The sequence below is a fragment of the Nothoprocta perdicaria genome, unplaced genomic scaffold (genome assembly GCF_003342845.1).
Source record: "Nothoprocta perdicaria isolate Ctin4 unplaced genomic scaffold, notPer1 scaffold_305, whole genome shotgun sequence".
NCBI lineage: Eukaryota > Metazoa > Chordata > Aves > Tinamiformes > Tinamidae > Nothoprocta > Nothoprocta perdicaria.
In genome coordinates, this window is record NW_020455539.1 from 527,177 (window position 1) to 540,714 (window position 13,538).

The window sequence follows — 13,538 nt, forward strand, 5'->3', positions numbered from 1 at the left end:
AGCTGCATTCTGCTCTCAAACTTTTTCTTTTCCATTCCTTGTGCAAATATCTACTGAGCAAAACTCATGAAGTGCTTCCTTTTCCAACCTCTGCTCAGTATTCTTATAATCTGTCCCTTTTTTTTCTTATTGACTACTTTTTCTTATTGAACTGATTTACTTTTTTTTGGACAAAACTCATCGTGTTTCGCTAAGCTTATTTAAAGAAATAGCCAATAAAAATGTAAAACAACAGAAAGAATTTTTAAAACTGATTTTTAAAGGATGAAACTGGAGCACTTAAATGTGTATTTGCTCTTATTTTTTAAAACAAGAAAGTTACCAAGCAAGCCTGTAGCTAAGTAGAGGTTACAGGATTAGGGTGGAGACAGTAGTTGCGTTTAAGTTCTTGCACACAAAAACGTACAACATAGGCGTAAGCAAGTGACTTTGAACTCTGAAATACGTACTCTGATCTCATCTGCGTGCAGTGCACCTGCCTATCTGTTCATTAAAAATTAATCTGCTGTAAAAGGAACATGTCTCTGTTACATCTGACATGCAGATTTTTAAACACAATTATTACGTCTTTAAAACCTTAGATGGCATTTTCCTCCTACTTGTACCCTTTGCTTTTTGTGGTAAGAAGCTCAATACCTTTTGTTTCAGTGAAACAAAAGCTTAAAGCTTCTCTTTTGCCCCCTTGGTCTCATGGTTTTGCTAAAAGAAAGGCCTTTCCTGCTGCCTTGTTTCTGAAGGTGCTGGTGGTATCTGCACTAAGTTCTTCTAGATTTTCTTCCTTTTCTTCTCAATGCTGTGCACAGTTGGGTTTTGAAGTTATCTGTCCTGGATTAAAACACCACCAAAGCTGATGTAGTTTGGCCTAACAGCAAGAGTTCATGCCTCAGGGGTGGCTTTCCTAGGAAAGGAGTAAGACAGGGGTGTCAGTGAAAGCCCTGTGAATCCCTAGAACATTTATGGACCAACTTTCATGACTCCAAGGCAGTTATTTAAGTCCTGGATGTTTGGACAATATGGTAACAATTCCTGAATCACTTTGCAAGCACAGAAGAGAAAGAAAGAACATGACCTTTCAGTTCTTTGAAAACACTAGAAAAATAGTACATGGCTTAAAATTGAAGGTTGTCAGATGATTTAAAATCAACAAGCATTGCTGCAGTTCCATGCGACTTTCTGCAGGGACTGTGTAAGTGGCAACCAAAACAAATTGATATATCCAGTTATCTGTATGTTGCTGTAGCACATTACCAAAATTAATCCACCTGGGAAGATATAAGCAGCCACTGAAGTCATTCCCAAGAGCATTCAAATGATTATTTCTGCTGATTGAAAACATTGGACTCCTATTATGCTGTATTATTGTGCCTTTTTATATACCAAACACTTTCTGTAGTCTTACTTCCTAAAAAAAATGAACTTACGTGATCATGCTCCAGAGGCAGGTCTTTTCCCCTACCTTTTTTTTTCCTACCCTAAATAGGAGGAAAATGGAAATATGAGCTTACTATAGCTTTTTTAATATTGGAAACTTTTATGAAGATATGTTCATATTATTATATATTTGGTTCTAGTGCAGATAAAAAGAACCTGAGTAGCTTTTCTCAGGAAATAGTGCGTTCATTAGCTTCAGCTTGTAGATATACTTGCTGCTTGGCACTGAGTTTATAAAGCTGATGCACCCGGTCTGTAATGATTTCTTGCATGATGCTTTTGTTCATGAGGTCCCGTTTATGGTATTGCCTCAAAGCCTTCCTCCTTTCCCTTCCACCGGGGAGGCAGTTGGAAATGTGGAGTTAAAGCACAGTTAGTGTCCAGCATTTGCTGCGTGAAGACGTACTTGCTCATACAGCTGCTTGCCTGAAATAACAGCATTGACTTTTCATAGAATGTTAAATATTGCCACTATTTTATTTTTTTAAAAAATCCTATATTATGTATGTATTATATCTTTTTATACGCCAAAATTGTTTTTTTTTCCAAAATCACAGATAAAACTAATGTAACTGTACTATACAAAGGCTTGTGTGGACGCTCTTGTTCACAGTCTGTTTATGATGAGATGCACTAAGGGAAAACGTTGTATTTGGTTCAAAACCGGCTGTCAGCTTTTCTCATGCAACTTCTGTCTGGGCCATTTTAGTTCCAGGCAGCTGTGACTGCCCAGGAACAGCCAAATTCTTATTGCTGTTGATGAGAATAGCGCTAAAATGAAGCTTAAAACATGGAGCTAAAGTAGAAAAGAGGTATCGACGATAATTAAATAGGAGTTATACATATGGATTAGAAGGAATCAGGAGAGGCTGTACTTATACATGACAGAAAAGAGCCTTAATGTGGTGCCCAGCAGGGAGGAAAGCTGCAGGGTGAGTGTATAGCAGTGTGGTTCTCATTTTTAGGACTATTGAGAGGCTGTAGTTTCTTCAAGTTTTACTAAAGATGATTATTGTCAAAGACTGCAGGTCTCATGGAAACTCTCGGATAGATCAGGGTGGTTGATCAACTCAACAGGTTGTTTAGTGAGTTTGCAGGACAGTCGTTTTTCTTATGAAAATGCTGCTAGAACTATTTTTTCTGCACATTTTCAATGAAAATGAGACCAAATATTATCAAGATTGTTTTATGAGTATATTTTTCAGGCATATAAATGAAAATTGGCTTTAGCATATTCCTCAGTGAATGTGCACTACCAGTGCTTACCTTATGACTTAAAATGTAAAGTAATTAGCACCTTCAGTAATTGCATTTGTATTATGTGCAGTGTTACTTCTCCAGGTGGAAAATAGCAGCTTTTCCTTAATGCAAAGTCCTGTAGGCCATTTTATATGTCTGTAGTGGTCTCGACGCTTTATTTAGCCGCTTTCATAAAGCATAGGGAATACCTGCCTACATTTGGTAGAACTAATTTCAATTCAGAATTAAAAATTGTCCTCTAAAGTCTGTTAATTTTTAAACTACTTCTGAAATTACTTATATTAAAAGCTTTCACACTCTAGCAAGACTTAGATTTTTGTTATTCACATCTGTAATCTAATAATTAAAAGCCCTTAATTCCACACTACGTGCTGTTGAGGGAAGATGCTTGTCTGCTTTTTTTGGTAGTGTCATGTTCTGCAGCAGTTGATACCGACATCAACCAACTGTAACATCCTTCCTATTTTGTCACTTCTGCAATGTGCCTGGAGTAACAATGTTATTGCAGAATATAGACTTTTATTTTAAACTGCAGCTTCTAAAATGGAACTTGCAATATTCAAATCCATTTTCCTTTTCCACATTGTGTTTTGCATAGCATGCTGCTAACTTGTTCGCTTCGTATTCAATCTGTTTGTGCTGTTATCAGCTGGGAAATGCGTATGAGTAGCCTTTTGTGCTCGAGAGACAAACATCAGCAGCTTATGTTAACACAAAACTTCCTTTCTTGGAATTACCAGTTGTGTGCAGGAAATGACCTGGGATCTGGTACGGGAAACCCGGCCTGCTTGAGGGTTCGGATTTGATAGCAGAGCAAGGGTGTGAGAGGAGCTCCAGGGGCTCCCGTTTTCCAGGGCCTCCTGGGCAGAACCTCACCGCATTGCTGGCTGTGGAGGTGGGTGAGCGAAGCTCTAGCAGGTTATGACCACGGGACTCTCTGGAGATGTGCTCTGCGGGGGACTGAAGTATGAAATTGGGGAGGGAAGTGCTAATTTGAAGCTTGTTTGTTCCCTTGTGGGTATATCCTGCTGTGCATTTATTAATATGAATGATATAATACCATATGATCATTTGCTAACGCATAAATTGTTATGAAAATATATAATATTGCAAATACATAGATTTACCAGTATATGTAGAGGCTAAGAAAGGTTGAGAAGATATTTAAAAAAAGACAAGGTTGTCTGAATAGTTCCAACATTACCTTTAATTTAAATTAAATGCTACCCATTTCATTTATATCTGTTGGCATGAAAGTTATATGACACATCTTGTCCCTGTTCCTCCACTTCTCTGCAACCAGACAGTAAATTAAGTTTCAAGTGCAGCGGGAATCTCTCCCCTTGGCTATATTTGGCAGAGGGCAGTGGGACACTCTGACTGCTCTGGTAGAGGGGGAAGATGGGGCTGTAAGTGAAATTTGTTGTGTCCTGCTTCATAGGTGATAGGTTTGCTCTTTAGGAAAGCACGTTGCAGAGCTCCAGAACACATTGGTAGAATTGATCTGAGCTAGTGGAAACAAAGACACATAGAAGCAGGCTTCTCTAAATTTAAAATTTACGTTCTAATTTCATTTGGTAAGAAAAAAAAGAAGGAATGTTTCCATTCCTTTTTTCCCCTCTACTCATGAGTTTTGGTTTTTAGACCATGTAGAACTTGTCTTTGCTGGGTAAACTTCTTATCCAGGATTGATGCCATCAAAAATGACAGAGATTTTCAGATACAAGAGCTGTGCAGTAAGATTTGCAAAGACTGGAAAGCATTCACACTCAGGTAACTGGCAAATTGAGAGACTTTTTGTTTTTTTTTCTGTCTTTTACCAGATTCAAGATCCAGCCCATATTATGGCTGGAAGTGGGTCCAGATCAGGATCAGCCAGTGGATTTTCCATGAAATCACAGCTTCAAATCACTGGTAAGTCTTTTAAAACACTGTATCATTTTCTGGTTAAAAACATACAAGCAAAGCTTTATTTATTGCCTAACGCAGTAGACATCCCTAGTATGATGTGTTCTAGGAACGTTTGGAGTACACAAGTACACAAGTCTCAAGTACAAAATTTGAGACTAGCTGCCAACTGAAAACTGATGGTGCTACATCATCACGACCTAGCAGAAACATTGCTGTTTTACTCAGGGTTTTATTTGAAGTGCCTTTCTGAAGGCAGTTTCTGAAGGTTTTCCTGTAGGCAAGAAAGAAACGATTATTTTTAAATTGTCTTCTAAATATGAGAACATAATATAGTATTCTTTTCTGCTGCCAACACTTGACATAACATTGAATCTAATTCTTTTATTTCATAATCAGGCCAAGTGAATCTGAACTGATGTTTATCAAGTTTGACTTTTTGACTAGTTTTTTTTTAGCACATTTCTATGGCCAGCATTGTAAAGGAGCTTTAGTCAAAGTGTTAATGAGTATATTAGTGCAAGTGAGCCCCTACAGATTGCATGGGAATGGATTTCCATGGCCTACCTCTTGCAGTAGCTACCAACAGAGCAACTGTTCAGACTTTATCATCAAGTTTTCTTACTTGTTTTCCACCCAGCAAATATTGCTGATGGATCAAGGTTGAATTCCGAAGCATGGGAATGGGAGTGTTGTGGATAATGTGTGGATGCATTCCTATCTTTGTTTAGAAGCACCAAGTGTAAATAGGGCACCCGTGGCGTAGAATATACGTGGGTGTATGTAAAAGTTTCATAAACTTTATATCAGGGGGAAGAAAAGAATCACCAAAAACAGGTGGGAGCTTTAAAGTAGGAAGAAGAGTGAAACTAAATGAATTATATACTGTCTCTAGCATACAGCAAGGTCAAGTTTTTCTTTTATCTTAAGGGGCCGTGAGACTTTAAGAGAAATCTTGTCTACATGCATGAAGACAAGAGAAGGAGAAAGATTGCTAAACGTTGCAGGGAGGTTATGTCCTCCATAGCCAAGCAGAGCTGGGAATGAAAAGGGTGATTCCTGCCTAGGGTTTGTCCTGTTAAAAGGTCTGTGACTCGTACAGAGAAAGTGAAGCTGAAGAGATGTCTCCTCTTTAGACTGGAGACTCTGAAGATGTTTGATTCTTAATTTCTTTAGAACTTCAGTCACAATCCGCGAGAAAGTGATGTCCTATGTGAAGAGTCTTTCCTGTTTATGTAGAAAGTGCTGTAAACTCCTCCTCTACCTCTTAGCTTTGCTGTTTTCATTGTGGTTTTAAGTGAGCTCTCAGGTTGTCTGTGCAAAAACCAGCTTTGAACAGAGGCAGAGCACTGCAGAGCTGTACTGTCTCAAACCAAGGCTTGATGCCTTAAGGATGCTGAGGCATGAGATGCTGTAATGTTTAAATACTGGTGATGCAAAGGGAAGAGGGGGAGCTATTCAGGAAAACCAGTGGTAGCTAACGAAAGAACATTTCCATAGGATCTCTGTAATGCAGAGAGGAAGAAGTTCCCTTGGGAGCAACTTAGAGCACTTTATGGTAAGCTACTTCTCTAAATCTCTAAAGGAGTGTATCCTATAAAGGGAATCTAGGTAGATTAGCCATATGGACTCGAATTAGTCTGCCTCTTTTTTTTTTTTTCCTTCTTCCTTAAGCCTGTAGTGCAGCTGAGATAGATGTTGAAAATAGAGGACAGCAGACTATCATTAGTAAGAACAGAATGGAGTTCACTGGCCAACTAGAAATGATAATATTTGGGTTTTAAGTTCTGTTTTGTGAGCTTCGTGTTGTTGAGGTATCCAAGAACATTCCTTGCTGTGAATCAAAGGGACGTTGAGGTTGGACAGGTGCACCCATAGTTTTCTTTGGCTAAATGGAGGCAGTAGCATCTCAGCATTTGGCAAGATAGCATCTCGGTCAACAAGGTTGATTTAAAAACAAACCACAATAAATAAATAAATAAACAGGAGAAGGGTATCGAGGTGTCACTGTCCAAACTTTAATATCAGTAATATACTCATTAACATGAGTAAAGCTCTAAAGTGTTCCATGTCCTGTCCAGGTTTGGCTTTGTCCAGAAAAATAGGTAGTTACTGAAACTGGTTAGCTTTTCTGGAATTTTGCTCTGCTGTAGAAACCTTAACACAAAATACATCCCTGACTTTTAGTTGGTTTTGGCACAAGAGGCAGCAGCTGCCCAGGACTCTTCAGTGAGAGAAGTAAATAATGTTTTGGGCTTCTTGACAGTTTAGAGTGAAAAACGAGTTTTTTTGGCTGCTGGAGATTGCAGAAGATATTTACTATGTTCAACACACAGCTGCATTTGTGGATTTTACAGTGATGATTCCTAGTTATAGTGTCTGATCCTGTAGAGAAAATATTGACTGCTTTAGCTTATTGTGTGAGTGATTGCATTGGATAAAATGGTCTAGAGTACAAGAGTAAGTCTTTTGTGCATTTCATGTATTTATTCTCTTGAGCATTATTGTCAAGGATCAGTGACCTGACACTTGGATGCTGAAGCACCCGACTGAAAAACATCATTTGCAGCTGAAGCCTCATAGAGTCCATTGTTGTTTTCCTCTCTTTAACAGTTATTTCAGCAAAACTAAAAGAAAAAAATAAATGGTTTGGACCTAGCCCTTATGTAGAAGTCTCTGTAGACGGACAGTCAAAGAGGACAGAAAAGTGCAACAACACAAATAGTCCGAAGTGGAAGCAGCATCTTACAGTGTAGGTTTGATGGTTTTCCTTTCCGTTTGGATTATTTGAGCTGAACTAATGCTGTGTAATTGACATCAGATTTGAAGGGTTTTGTTTGCTTGCTTTTGTAATGTTTTGTTTTTCCTCTTTTTTTTCTTTTAAGCCATGTGTTCTGTTTTACATAACATTAACATATCTGTATAATTTCTGGAGCATGTGCGTTCAGGAGAGAAAAAATGAAATTCAGAAAATGAAAGGAAAGTAGAACTGAACAGTAGTTGAGCTCTTAGTTGAGCTTTTATTTGAATTATTTGATTTGTAATGAAGAGAAACTGAAACAGGTCTGAAACCTCTTCTCTAAGAACCTAGTCAGATTGGGAGAACATAAAAAATAATACATCCTGCTCCTGGATATGACATGGAAAGTTCTTTGAATCATGAAGTTGTGGAAGGTGTAATCTTTTGGTCATGAAAATGTATACTTTCACCAAGAAGTATTCTGTTAAAATGTAAAATAATTTCACGTATGCTCCTGATTCTTATTTGTAGCATGGTTTAAATATGTGGCAGCTTATTAGAGGAATGATCAGCTTTTGATATGTTCCTTTTTTATGGAAAAACATGAATTATCAAATAATCTCTTCAGCAAGCAAATTTGTTGTCTTCAAATCTATGTGAATAATTCAAATGTCAGGGTACAAAAACTCTGAACACTCATGGAATGTGAAACTGTAAGAATAAGTGTTTTTTTCTTACCTTGATTACACTTAAATGTTAATTGTGATATTTTTCTTTCATTTAAAACAAAGTTCCTGCAATATGCATAATCTTGAAACTTCTTTTTTTTTTTTCTTGTGTGTTTCTTTTTCTCTTCTCCCCCTTCTCCTCTTAGAATTGTCACTCCTGTGAGTAAATTAAACTTTCGAGTCTGGAGCCATCAGACACTAAAATCTGATGTTCTTCTGGGCAGTGCTGCTCTGGATATTCATGAGACTTTGAAATCCAACAGTATGAAGCGTAAGTACAAGATGAAAAACACTTGGAACAGAATTTTTTTGGACATCTGTAAGCCTGAGTGGAGTGCTCTTTGCAAATCTTTGAAGACTTGGTGGGTCATAGGAGTTCCCTTTGCTACCGACTTTCACTACCACAGATTGTGTTTAAAGGCAATACATTTTGCACACTTATGTGGTGTGGGCGTGTGTCTATTTTTCTTAATATTACAATTTACTATGGTGTCTTTGAAAACATGTTTTCATTTAACTAGTTTGTGCAATAATGAAAGCCTCATTGAAAACTGGAATCATGAGAATACTGGTATGTTCATGATTCCAGACATTGATACCTGCACTGAATGAATTAAAATTTGAAATACGTTTCCAAACTTTTGAGGACAGCTCACCTATTTGATTCAGAAGTATGAGCAGAAGCTTGAGTCTCAACTTCTGTAATTATGTTCCTTCCTTAGGTGGAAATGAGCTTATGCTCTGATTTTCCTCTTTTCTTAGAAACAATATCTTTTTACTGATTTCTAGGAATGATTGACTTTATACAAGTCAATTTTATGGACATAGCGTTGTTGTTCTGCAATTTTTTTCTTGAATGTTGTGGTCTGTGATTTTCTTCTTGAATAAAACCTATTTTTATCATATTGTGAGATAATCTCCATTTTTTATGTACATTTTCAGTTGAGCAGGTAGTTGTGACATTGCACCTTGTCGGAGACAGAGAACCGGCAGAAGTGGTAGGAGATTTGTCCGTCTGTCTAGATGGGATGCAGGTAGATCCTGAGCTCCTAACCAATGGTGATGCCTCAAGTGTAAGAAGTGAGTAATACTCAGTTCAAGGGTACAACAGTTGTAGTCTCTGATATACAAAGCTTTTTTTCTGGAAGCTTTCACACAGTATTTTACTGTAGTAACCACTGATATCTAGTGGTTATTATAGTAAATATAACAGCGTTTCCCAATATGTCCGTCTGTTTCATCTGTACGTTTATTACTTTTGCTTCCTCAAATTCACCTTCTGAGCTAAGAAGGCGTTAGTAAACAGAGGAAGGAATGCAGGTAGAGAATTGAGTATGTCTGGGGTTGGGCTCTCCCGTGCAAGAAAGACCTTGACTTACAAGTGGAAGTTTTAGCAGAGGGTTTCCCAATGATCAACGCACTGGAGCGTAAGAGGAAGGAATGAAGTCTTGCAGGCATGCAGTGCATTCTTGTTAGGCAAGCTAAGCTGCTCATAGGCAGCTACATTGTTTACTCAATAGGCTTTTATATCTTAGATCAAGATATTTCAGTTTCTGGAATTAAAATCACTTCCTTGCGTGGTCCATTAACTTCACATTTCCATAAGCCTTTACATGACTACATTATTCTCTTTGGCTTAGATCTATATGTAGTTCCCATCAAAACTGGTAACGGACTTTCTTGCTAATAACGTTTGTTTAATTCTGTAGAACTGAAGTATTTGTGCTATCTAAATGAATGAGCAGTTCAGTGCTCCATATTCCAGTATCATGAGTGCTGGCACAAAAGGCAAATATTTGCAAGGTAGCTGAATAAGCAGCTGCAAAATGTTTGCAGATCTGGGCTGAGCTGCTATAATTCTGTTTGGAAAGCAGCCAGAAGCTGCACCTGCTTCAGTGCCCTGATGCTAAATGATATACAGAACAAGGGGAGGGTCCAGCATAGAGAACCCCCAAAATAAAAGGCCTTACAGTTTCTTGCTAGCCCACTGGAGAGAAGATTTTAGAAAAGCTGTGATTCTGCCTGCTTTCCCTGTCATCATCAAAACAAGAGAGAAAATCTGAAAAGCCAAATCCACTTGAAGAGTGCATAAAACTCCTTGTAATTGCTAGGTAGACAGAATATTATAGAATTGGGTGTGAATATTTGAAGTATTTGTATGGTTAAATAGCGTCCTATCTTCCATAAGGAGAAAATACAACTGCTTTTATACTTCATGGCAGCATGAGTTATGCACGCACACAGAGTCTGAAAATGAGACTGTAAAGAAGCAGCATGTAGTAGCATGTCGCTATTTGAAAGAAATCTAGGCATAAAAGAGTGGTTTTTTTTTTAATTTGAAAATCATTAAGAATACTGCTTATACTTCTGTTGTCTTTTTCTTTCCAATATTTAAGGTCCTACGCAGAATGATACCTCCAGAGCAAAGAATGATGCACGGTAAGATCTTTTTTCTTCTTTTTAATGGACCAAGAGAAAGAAAATAACGAATAATGAGAAAAACCTGAGTGTGACTTGCAGTGAGATCTGTTAAGATCCAAGCAGGTTCTTTAGAAAGAAAGTATTCTCTGTGGCTGAAGTGATACATATTCTACTGTGTCAGTTGTGAGGATGGCAATATATGTTAAGAGTTCTAACAGCTATGAGACCAGTGCCACACAATACTTTGCTTAGTAAATGTGTCATGAACAAAATTGAAACAATTCTGATATTAAGCTGAATCTTGTATATTAAGCTGTCCTTATAGTTCAAAAAATGTGAATCTTTTCACATGTGTTATTCAAAATAGAAAGACTTTTTTGAGACTTCAGTGTTTAGCGAACTTATAGCAAATCCCCACTGATGAGTAAATGACAATAGGTATTTTTACTCTGTTGTTTGCTTCAGAATTACATTTAGCTTTGTTAAATCAGATAGCAGAAGCTGTCTAGCACTGGCAGTTTAAGTTCCCCATGAGATGATGTATCCTGCTGCTTGGTGCGATGAAAGCATGACCACACACCATGATACATTAACCTTTAGTAAGCCCAGAGCCACTTTGGATACTTTTCCAGTGCCATAAGTATCTTAACAATCTGTACAATGCACTACACTTTTGGAGGACATCTGGAGTAGCTGAGTTTCATTTCGCCATTCTTTTATGCATCACAAATGTAACTGCTTAGCTGTGGAGTCTAGAGTCTTGCCATGACAGTTTTATTTTTGCTCTGTTTCTTTTCACTCATGAAAGAATGTTTTCCACACTTGGGCACTCGGAACCTTGCCTGTTTGGGTAATATTAGCCGCATAGTTTTCATCCCGACCACTGGAGATCTTGCTGTTCATTAAAGGTCCTTTTTGAGCATCCTTTGTATGGTCATGTCCATGATCCGAACCTGGAATATCTCTAGCAGTGCTTGCTTTTGTGTGTATAAAAATGGCTTGAGATGGATCATTATTTCTTAAGGTGACAGGTCAAATCTATGAAAGATAGAAGATTTTCTTTTGACTTAATGTTCAGGTAACAGCACTCAGCTCTTTGCAGCTGCGAAGAACTAGGCTGTAGTTCCTATAAACTTTAGATCGCTAATGACTAGTGTGTACTTGCACAGTCATTTAGTTTTATATTTCTTCTGGGTTGGTGTGGCATCGTATAAATTATCATGTGTCCAATACCACAGGTAGAGCAAAGGTATATTTAACATTTTGTTATTGAGGTCATCTCTACATGATCTTACTTGATCCCTTGATCCTCCGATGATTTAAATTAAGTCTACCTGCGTGCAATTTTTTTTTGCATGTTGAAATGTATGTGTTATTACAGATACTAGTGGCACTGTCTTGAAACCATAACTTACAGTTTTATTACTAAGGTCTTGTGCATCTGAGCTGTCAATCCACCAGAATTCTTAATTAATCTTTTTTTCTTTACTGAGCATGCCAATTCTGAAAACAAATTGCTTTGGAGATAAGAATTCAGATCCCTGCAATTACTTAGGAGCTTTGAGTATATCAGAATACTAAGCATAACCGAGCAGTACAGGATGGCTGAAACTGTTCTTTAAGGTTTCTGAGGGGTGAAAATGCCTGAGGATAGTAATTCACACAACTATTTGCTAGAATTTCAACACTCAAGTCTGAAGTTCTCTGTTACACTGCTTCAGACTGATAGCTGTGAAACAAGATCTAGACACTTCCACAACTCAGGAAAATTTGTAAATCTTATTGAAACCTTCTAAAATTTTTGAGTATACTGTGTGCTCTGAGCCCTGTGGGGCATATCTATAATTCCCAGGTCTTAGTCAGCTTCTTGTCTTCCTAGAAGAAGCTGAATTCATGGGAGGAAATAGGTTGGCAGCAAAATTAAAAGGGCAAGTATATTGAACAGGGAAATGAAAAAGGAATTTTCAGCAAAACATGTTAGTAAAATATCTCATACAGCTCTGAGGTTGAACTCTTAATATGTTTATACAAATATATCGCAATGCTGGATTTTTATGATCTGTAATGAATGTAAGAATCTCACCTTGTTGCATGAGTGTCTTCCATAAAATGTAATATCTTTCATAATTTCTTACAATAATTCCCCGTTCTGCCTTTACCTACAAAGAACTAACTCAAATGGCCTCGAGAGCTCTGAAGATGCAGCTTCCAGTGACAACAAGGCTGTTAACGGCGGTGATTCTCCGTTGCTCACAAATGGGAGCTATAAACCTTCCAGACCTCCCAGGCCTTCTAGGCCACCTCCACCCACACCCCGTAGACCCACTTCAGTAGCTGGTATGTACTCTAGTGCCAGGCATTCATTGAAGAGCTAATTTCATGCCACAAATTGTTTGAATGAACATAGCCATTACAGGTCCTGGTACATTTTTCCGAGCAAATTTCTCTTGGGCAGCTTATTCCTAAGTGATCACCTTCAATATATGTCATTTAATCATTGTTCCTGTTAATAAAAATGTCTTGCTTCAGTGTCTGCTGAAGAATGATTGCAATGATATTGCTAACTATAGTGCAGCTGGTCCAGAAGTGCTACCACTGCACTCAGATAATCCGTTGAATTTGATAAGACTTCTGACAGGAATACCAGAATGGGCCAGTTGATGTGAATTCTTGGATTGAAGTGCTTATGTAAAGACAGACAAAGTTTCTTTTGAGTTTTTGTGTAAGGTACAAAATCTGTGGCTATGTATGTGCTCTCTGAAACCCCAATGCTCCCATCCTCATGATCTCTCGTATTGCAGGAAGCGCCAATGGTCCCTCACCCACGTCCACAGACAACGAAGGGGCCAGCGCGGGATCCGGGGCGCTGCCGGGCCCGGCTGCCAGCACCTCTTCCGAGCAGAGCCCAGAGGGGCCAGCGGCCCCAGCAGCTGCAGCACTGGCCACACCTCCAGTATCAAGACAAGTGCAGCCAGTAAATCCTCCACCTCAGACACTGGCTACAGTCAGCCAAGGTCCCCTTCCACCTGGGTAGGGACTCAGTTATTTTT

The 13,538-nt window shown here is 38.3% G+C and overlaps 1 protein-coding gene across 1 annotated transcript in view; it reads left to right on the forward strand.

The window, feature by feature from the left end:
* The first annotated feature begins 4,520 nt into the window (after positions 1-4,520).
* Positions 4,521-13,538, forward strand: part of ITCH (itchy E3 ubiquitin protein ligase) — a 32,359-nt gene continuing 23,341 nt past the window's right edge. Inside the window, exons 1-7 of the mRNA XM_026042491.1 lie at positions 4,521-4,605; positions 7,213-7,351; positions 8,214-8,338; positions 9,010-9,147; positions 10,464-10,506; positions 12,656-12,825; positions 13,290-13,518. Of these exons, the coding sequence (XP_025898276.1) occupies positions 4,536-4,605; positions 7,213-7,351; positions 8,214-8,338; positions 9,010-9,147; positions 10,464-10,506; positions 12,656-12,825; positions 13,290-13,518 (914 nt within the window). The 5' untranslated portion in view covers positions 4,521-4,535. The remainder of the gene's footprint in view (positions 4,606-7,212; positions 7,352-8,213; positions 8,339-9,009; positions 9,148-10,463; positions 10,507-12,655; positions 12,826-13,289; positions 13,519-13,538) is intronic.